An 8,121-nucleotide genomic window follows, 5' to 3' on the forward strand; every position below is an offset into this window, starting at 1 on the left:
GGGAGTGTGTCAGCCATCTTTCTTTAGCCTGGTTCCTTGGGAGTGTGTCCGCCATCTTTCTTTAGCCTGGTCCCTTGTGAGTGTGTCTGCCATCTTTCTTTAGCCTGGTTCCTTGGGAGTGTGTCCGCCATCTTTCTTTAGCCTGGTTCCTTGGCAGTGTGTCGGCCATCTTTCTTTAGCCTGGTCCCTTGGCAATGTGTTGGCCATCTTTCTGTAGCCTGGTTCCTTGGCAGTGTGTCCGCCATCTTTCTTTAGCCTGGTCCCTTGGGAGTGTGTCCGCCATCTTTCTTTAGCCTGGTTCCTTGGGAGTGTGTCCGCCATCTTTCTTTAGCCTGGTTCCTTGGGCGTGTGTCCACCATATTTCTGTATCCTGGTTCCTTGGAAGTGTGTCGGCCATCTTTCTTTAGCCTGGTTCCTTGGGAGTGTGTCGGCCATCTTTCTTTAGCCTGGTTCCTTGGGAGTGTGTCCGCCATCTTTCTTTAGCCTGGTCCCTTGGGAGTGTGTCGGCCATCTTTCTGTAGCCTGGTTCCTTGGGAGTGTGTCCGCCATCTTTCTTTAGCCTGGTCCCTTGGGAGTGTGTACGCAATCTTTCTGTAGCCTGGTTCCTTGGGAGTGTGTCCGCCATCTTTCTTTAGCCTGGTCCCTTGGGAGTGTGTCCGCCATCTTTCTTTAGCCTGGTTCCTTGGGAGTGTGTCCGCCATCTTTCTTTAGCCTGGTCCCTTGGCAGTGTGTCCGCCATCTTTCTTTAGCCTGGTTCCTTGGGCGTGTGTCCACCATATTTCTGTAGCCTGGTTCCTTGGAAGTGTGTCCGCCATCTTTCTTTAGCCTGGTCCCTTGGGAGTGTGTCCGCCATCTTTCTTTAGCCTGGTTCCTTGGGAGTGTGTCCGCCATCTTTCTTTAGCCTGGTTCCTTGACAGTGTGTCGGCCATCTTTCTTTAGCCTGGTCCCTTGGGAGTGTGTCGGCCATCTTTCTTTAGCCTGGTTCCTTGGGAGTGTGTCTGCCATCTTTCTTTAGCCTGGTTCCTTGGCAGTGTGTCGGCCATCTTTCTTTAGCCTGGTCCCTTGGCGGTGTGTCGGCCATCTTTCTTTAGCCTGGTCCCTTGGCAGTGTGTTGGCCATCTTTCTGTAGCCTGGTTCCTTGGCAGTGTGTCCGCCATCTTTCTTTAGCCTGGTTCCTTGGGCGTGTGTCCACCATCTTTCTTTAGCCTGGTCCCTTGGGAGTGTGTCCGCCATCTTTCTTTAGCCTGGTTCCTTGGGAGTGTGTCCGCCATCTTTCTTTAGCCTGGTTCCTTGACAGTGTGTCGGCCATCTTTCTTTAGCCTGGTCCCTTGGGAGTGTGTCGGCCATCTTTCTTTAGCCTGGTTCCTTGGGAGTGTGTCTGCCATCTTTCTTTAGCCTGGTTCCTTGGCAGTGTGTCGGCCATCTTTCTTTAGCCTGGTCCCTTGGCGGTGTGTCAGCCATCTTTCTTTAGCCTGGTCCCTTGGCAGTGTGTTGGCCATCTTTCTGTAGCCTGGTTCCTTGGCAGTGTGTCCGCCATCTTTCTTTAGCCTGGTTCCTTGGCAGTGTGTCCGCCATCTTTCTTTAGCCTGGTTCCTTGGGAGTGTGTCCACCATATTTCTGTAGCCTGGTTCCTTGGAAGTGTGTCGGCCATCGTTCTTTAGCCTGGTCCCTTGGGAGTGTGTCCGCCATCTTTCTTTAGCCTGGTTCCTTGGGATTGTGTCCGCCATCTTTCTTTAGCCTGGTTCCTTGGGCGTGTGTCCACCATCTTTCATTAGCCTGGTCCCTTGGGAGTGTGTCCGCCATCTTTCTTTAGCCTGGTCCCTTGGCAGTGTGTCCGCCATCTTTCTTTAGCCTGGTTCCTTGACAGTGTGTCGGCCATCTTTCTTTAGCCTGGTCCCTTGGGAGTGTGTCGGCCATCTTTCTTTAGCCTGGTTCCTTGGGAGTGTGTCTGCCATCTTTCTTTAGCCTGGTTCCTTGGCAGTGTGTCGGCCATCTTTCTTTAGCCTGGTCCCTTGGCGGTGTGTCGGCCATCTTTCTTTAGCCTGGTCCCTTGGCAGTGTGTCCACCATCTTTCTGTAGCCTGGTTCCTTGGAAGTGTGTCGGCCATCTTTCTTTAGCCTGGTCCCTTGGCAGTGTGTCCGCTATCTTTCTTTAGCCTGGTTCCTTGGGCGTGTGTCCACCATATTTCTGTAGCCTGGTTCCTTGGAAGTGTGTCGGCCATCTTTCTTTAGCCTGGTTCCTTGGGCGTGTGTCCACCATATTTCTGTAGCCTGGTTCCTTGGAAGTGTGTCGGCCATCTTTCTTTAGCCTGGTCCCTTGGGAGTGTGTCCGCTATCTTTCTTTAGCCTGGTTCCTTGGGATTGTGTCCGCCATCTTTCTTTAGCCTGGTTCCTTGGGCGTGTGTCCACCATCTTTCATTAGCCTGGTTCCTTGGGATTGTGTCGGCCATCTTTCTTTAGCCTGGTTCCTTGGGAATGTGTCCGCCATCTTTCTTTAGCCTGGTTCCTTGGGAATGTGTCCGCCATCTTTCTTTAGCCTGGTTCCTTGGGAGTGTGTCCGCCATCTTTCTTTAGCCTGGTCCCTTGGGAGTGTGTCCGCCATCTTTCTTTAGCCTGGTTCCTTGGGAGTGCGTCCTCCATCTTTCTTTAGCCTGGTCCCTTGGGATTGTGTCGGCCATCTTTCTTTAGCCTGGTTCCTTGGGAGTGTGTCCGCCATCTTTTTTTTTTTATCCTGGTCCACTACTTTCTTGACCACTGTCCTGCACTATTTTTGTGGGGGTGGGGAGGGGTTCTCTTCATGGTGTACCCTCTGAGATATTGCACCCCGGGCCTGGTTTGGGAAGCTTGACGTAAGTAAAGTGTTTTAATAGACGATCGACATTTTGATTTGAACCGTTGTCGAGACATGCGGCTGAGCGCCCGATCCCTTCCCTGCAAGCATCAAATATCCCGCGTGTGCAGGCCGCGCCCTAAAATGTGTGTGCGTGTGTGTGTATGCGTGCGCGCGTGTGCGTGTGCGTGCGTGTGTGTGTGTTTTGTACATTGTTTATATGTACATCTGTATCTCTCTCCCCCACTTTCTCCCACTCTGCCCCTTCTTTTCTCTTTCTCTCCCCCCTCCCATTGCTCTCTCTCCCCCATTCTCGTTTCTCTCCATTCTCTGTCTCTCTGTCCTCCCTTCTCTGTCCCTCTCTCCCCCCCCCCCTTCTCTGGCTCTCCTTCTCTGTCCCTCTCTCCCCCCCCCCCTTCTCTGGCTCTCCTTCTCTGTCCCTCTCTCCCCCCCCCCCCCCTTCTCTGGCTCTCCTTCTCTGTCCCTCTCCCCCCCCCCTTCTCTGGCTCTCCTCTGTCCCTCTCTCCCCCCCTTCTCTGGCTCTCCTTCTCTGTCCCTCTCTCCCCCCCTTCTCTGGCTCTCCTTCTCTGTCCCTCTCTCCCCTCCACTCTGGCTCTCCTTCTCTGTCCCTCTTTCCCCCCTTCTCTGGCTCTCCCCCCCATTCCCATCTCTCCCTCCATTCTCACCCCCCCCCTCTCTTCCTCTGCCCATCCTCCTCTCCCTGTCTCTTCCTCCTCCTTTCCCTCTCTCCCTTCTCCCCCTCTCTCCCTTTTCCCCCTCTCTCCCTTCTCCTCTCCCTCGCTCCCACCCTCCCCTCTCTCCCCCTCTCTTTTCTCCCCTCCCTCCCCCTCTCTTTCTCTGCCCCTTCCTCCTCTCCCTCGCTCCCACCCTCCCCTCTCTCCCCCTCTATTTTCTCCCCTCCCTCCCCCTCTCTTTCTCTGCCCCTTCCTCCTCTCCCTCGCTCCAACCCTCCCCTCTCTTTTCTCTGCTCCCTCCTCCTCTCCCTCGTTCTCCCCCCTCTCTCTTTCTCTCCCTTCCTCTCTCTCAGTGTTTTGATGTAGGTCACAGATCCCAGGTTACAGGTATCTGGCACTCAGCGGGCGCCCTCTACACCACTTCCACTGATAAAACCATGAAGGTAAGAACGGGTAAAGGGAGGTGAGAGAGAATACACAGGGAGAGAAGGAGGGGAGGTGAGAGAGAATACACAGGGAGAGGAGGGGATGTGAGAGAGAATATACAGGGAGAGAAGGAGGGGAGGTGAGAGAATATACAGGGAGAGAAGGAGGGAGAGAGAGAATACACCGGGAGAGAAGGAGGGGAGGTGAGAGAATACACAGGGAGAGAAGGAGGGGAGGTGAGAGAGAATACACAGGGAGAGAAGGAGGGGAGGTGAGAGAGAATACACGGAGAGAAGGAGGGGAGGTGAGAGAGAATATTCAGGGAGAGAAGGAGGGGAGGTGAGAGAGAATACACAGGGAGAGAAGGAGGGGATGTGAGAGAGAATATACAGGGAGAGAAGGAGGGGAGGTGAGAGAGAATATTCAGGGAGAGGAGGGGAGGTGAAAGAGAATACACAGGGAGAGAAGGAGGGGAGGTGAGAGAGAATACACAGGGAGAGAAGGAGGGGAGGTGAGAGAGAATACACGGAGAGAAGGAGGGGAGGTGAGAGAGAATATTCAGGGAGAGAAGGAGGGGAGGTGAGAGAGAATACACAGGGAGAGAAGGAGGGGATGTGAGAGAGAATATACAGGGAGAGAAGGAGGGGAGGTGAGAGAATATTCAGGGAGAGGAGGGGAGGTGAAAGAGAATACACAGGGAGAGAAGGAGGGGAGGTGAGAGAATATACAGGGAGAGAAGGAGGGGAGAGAGAATATACAGGGAGAGAAGGAGGGGAGGGGGAGAGAGAATACACAGGGAGAGAAGGAGGGGAGGTGAGAGAGAATATACAGGAAGAGAAGGAGGGGGGGGTGAGAGAGAATACTCAGGGAGAGAAGGAGGGGAGGGGAGAGAGAATACACAGGGAGAGAAGGAGGGGAGGTGAGAGAGAATACACAGGGAGAGAATGAGGGGAGATGAGAGAGAATATACAGGGAGAGAAGGAGGGGAGGTGAGAGAGAATACACAGGGAGAGGAGGGGAGGTGAGAGAGAATATACAGGAAGATTAGGAGGAGAGGTGAGAGAATACAAGGAGAGAAGGAGGGGAGAGAGAATATACAGGGAGAGAAGGAGGGGAGGTGAGAGAATATACAGGGAGAGAAGGAGGGGAGGTGAGAGAGAATATACAGGGAGAGAAGGAGGGGAGGTGAGAGAATATACCGGAGAGAAGGAGGGGAGGTGAGAGAGAATATACAGGGAGAGAAGGAGGGGAGGTGAGGGAGAAAACACAAGGAGGGGAGGTGAGAGAATATACAGGGAGAGAAGGAGGGGAGGTGAGAGAGAATATACAGGGAGAGAAGGAGGGGAGGTGAGAGAGAAAACACAAGGAGGGGAGGTGAGAGAATATACAGGGAGAGAAGGAGGGGAGGTGAGAGAGAATATACAGGGAGAGAAGGAGGGGAGGTGAGAGAGAATATACAGGGAGAGAAGGAGGGGAGGTGAGAGAGAATACACAGGGAGAGAAGGAGGGGAGGGGAGAGAGAATATACAGGGAGAGAATAAGGGGAGGGGTATTTTGCAAAACAGAAACTATTCATGAACCGACATCTCCATGTAAAAAACTGAAGTGATCCAGATATTAAACATCCAGAAATAGAAAGGATTTATCCCATTACACACGTCCCTGTCCTTAGGTCACTTTGCCCCTACGTGGGTCTGACCCTTTAACCCATTACACATGTCCGGGTCATTAGGTCACTTTGCCCCTACGTGGGACTGACCCTTTAACCCATTAAACACGTCCCTGTCATTAGATCAATTTGCCCCTACGTGGGACTGACCCTTTAACCCATTAAACACGTCCCTGTCATTAGGTCACTTTGCCCCTACGTGGGACTGACCCTTTAACCCATTACACACGTCCCTGTCATTAGGTCACTTTGCCCCTACGTGGGACTGACCCTTTAACCCATTACACACGTCCCTGTCATTAGGTCACTTTGCTCCTGCGTGGGACTGACCCTTTAACCCCATTACACACGTCCTTTCATTAGGTCACTTTGGGATCATTAGGTGACAGAGAAAAAGCCGGGATACTCTCTATATTTAGTTGGTGCAAACAATATTCGGGAGCGACACACTGGAAACATACAAGTAGAGAGAACAGTGATCAGACTGCGGAGGCGAAACGCGTGAGGGAGCGTTCTTTTTAATCGGGTCGCAATACACTCCCGATGTTCTATGTGGTAGGACTGATTATTTTTTTCCCGCTGGGTTCATCAGGTGACGCAGTGTCCGTGTTTCCCCTCTGTCTCCCCTCAGGTTCACATCCCCACTGACCCCCCTCGGACGCTCTGCACGCGGGCGCATTGCACCGTGGTCAACGGGGTGAGGTGCTATGGGGGGAGGGAGCCTGGCTCCACAGTACTGAAAGGGTTACAGTCATTGCGCTATGGGGAGGTGTGGCACCCTCCGCGGGTTTGTGGGTGGGTATGCCCCAGGGGGAGGGTTGGGGGGGCTGCACACAGGAGCATTGGGAGGGTTAGGATGGAGAATGTCACTGGCTCAATCTTTCTCTCCATTTTTTTCCTCTTCCATTCTCTCTCCCTCCCTTGACACTTTTTCTCTCCCTCTCTGGCTCTATCTCCCCCCCCCCCTTCTCCCTTTTCTCTGCTCTCTCTCCCCCTGTTTGCTCTCTCCCCCCCCCCCCTCTGTGCTCTCTCTCTTCCTGCTCTCTCTCTCTCCCCTCTGCTCTCTCTCTCCGTCTCTCTGCTATCTCCCCCTCTCTGCTCTCTCCGTCTCACTCTCTGCTCCCTCTCTCCCCCTCTCTGCTCTGTCTCTCCCCCTCCTCTCTTACCCCTGTCTGCTCTCTCTCTTACCCCTGTCTGCCTTCTCTCTTACCCCTCTCTGCTCTCTCTTACCCCTTTCTGCTCACTCTCCCTGCTCTCTCCCTCTCTCTCCCCCCCTCTGCTCCCTCTCCCCCTCTCTCTGCTCTCTCTCTCTCCCTCTCCTCTCCTCTCTCTCCCCCCCCCTCTGCTCCCTCTCCCCCCTCTCTCTGCTCTCTCTCCCTCTCTGCTCTCTCTCTCTCTCTGCTCTCTCTCCCTCTCTCTCCTCTCTCTCCCCCCTCTGCTCCCTCTCCCCCCTCTCCTCTCTGCTCTCTCTCCCTCTCTGCTCTCTCCCCCTCTCTCTCCCCCCTCTGCTCCCTCTCCCCCTCTCCTCTCTGCTCTCTCTCCCTCTCTGCTCTCTCTCCCCCCCTCTGCTCTCTCTTACCCCTCTCTGCTCTCCCCTTCTCTGCTCTCTCTCTCCCTCTCTCTCCTCTCTCTCCCCCCCTCTGCTCCCTCTCCCCCTCTCCTCTCTGCTCTCTCTCCCCCCCTCCCCTCAGGTCAGTGTGGCTGGACGCACAGTAGCCGCAGCCTCCGGGGGGCAAACGGTGGAAATTTGGCGATTTAATGAATAAAAGTATTTTTCCCACCATCTGACGCCTCTGACTGGGGGAGGGGGTAGATGGGGACACGGAGAGAGAAAAAAAAGAGACGGACAGAGGGTGGGAGAGAGATAGCAACATTTGCTAGAACCTGAACCAGGAAATCAGATGAGAACAAAGTCTCCCCAAATGAAGAACATCAGAGAACATCATAAAATAGGACTTCCCAACTGGTTGGCCAACTGGCGCCCGCCAAGACTCTTGATCTTGACCCTCGGACTCTCTTCTCCTGCTAGTTTCATTCTAGTTACTTGTCTAACACGACAATACAATTAGCTTGTGACCCTTCTCCTAAATGTTCTATGATCTCGCCTCCTCTGGACAACTGGTTGAAAATCCTGGTCATCATGAGATATAACCAAAAGCCCCCCCGGTCAGGGAAATCACACGGCTGGAAATGACCGACCCAGAAACCCGAAGAAAACCCAATTTGAACCCATCTCATCATGAGATGTTGACACACTGGAACGCAGTTATTATACCAGGGGAGTGCCTGCTCGAACAGTTCACACTGGTCCTGCCTGGTGGAACCAAAGACTTGTGATTCACAAGAGCGGAGACGGTCGGGACCTGTCCCACCAGCACCCTGGGGAAACTGTTAAACGACACCGTGGCCAGCAGACAAATCACCTTCCTGACAGTGGAGCGTACGGAGCAAGAGCCGGACAGACTTCTTGCCGAACCGTTGCACCAGTTATCACTGCCAAGG

The 8,121-nt window shown here is 53.8% G+C and overlaps 1 protein-coding gene across 2 annotated transcripts in view; it reads left to right on the top strand.

Moving 5' to 3' along the window:
* The window catches only part of FBXW9 (F-box and WD repeat domain containing 9), a 34,077-nt gene extending 26,249 nt beyond the window's left edge, over nt 1–7,828 (top strand). For both annotated transcript variants that reach the window (XM_075577588.1, XM_075577590.1), the window contains exons 9-11: nt 3,878–3,967; nt 6,251–6,316; nt 7,311–7,828. In XM_075577588.1, the coding sequence (XP_075433703.1) occupies nt 3,878–3,967; nt 6,251–6,316; nt 7,311–7,385 (231 nt within the window). In that variant the 3' untranslated portion in view covers nt 7,386–7,828. The remainder of the gene's footprint in view (nt 1–3,877; nt 3,968–6,250; nt 6,317–7,310) is intronic.
* The last annotated feature ends 293 nt before the right edge of the window (nt 7,829–8,121 follow it).

Source organism: Ascaphus truei, chromosome 20 (assembly GCF_040206685.1).
Source record: "Ascaphus truei isolate aAscTru1 chromosome 20, aAscTru1.hap1, whole genome shotgun sequence".
Taxonomy (NCBI): Eukaryota; Metazoa; Chordata; class Amphibia; order Anura; family Ascaphidae; genus Ascaphus; species Ascaphus truei.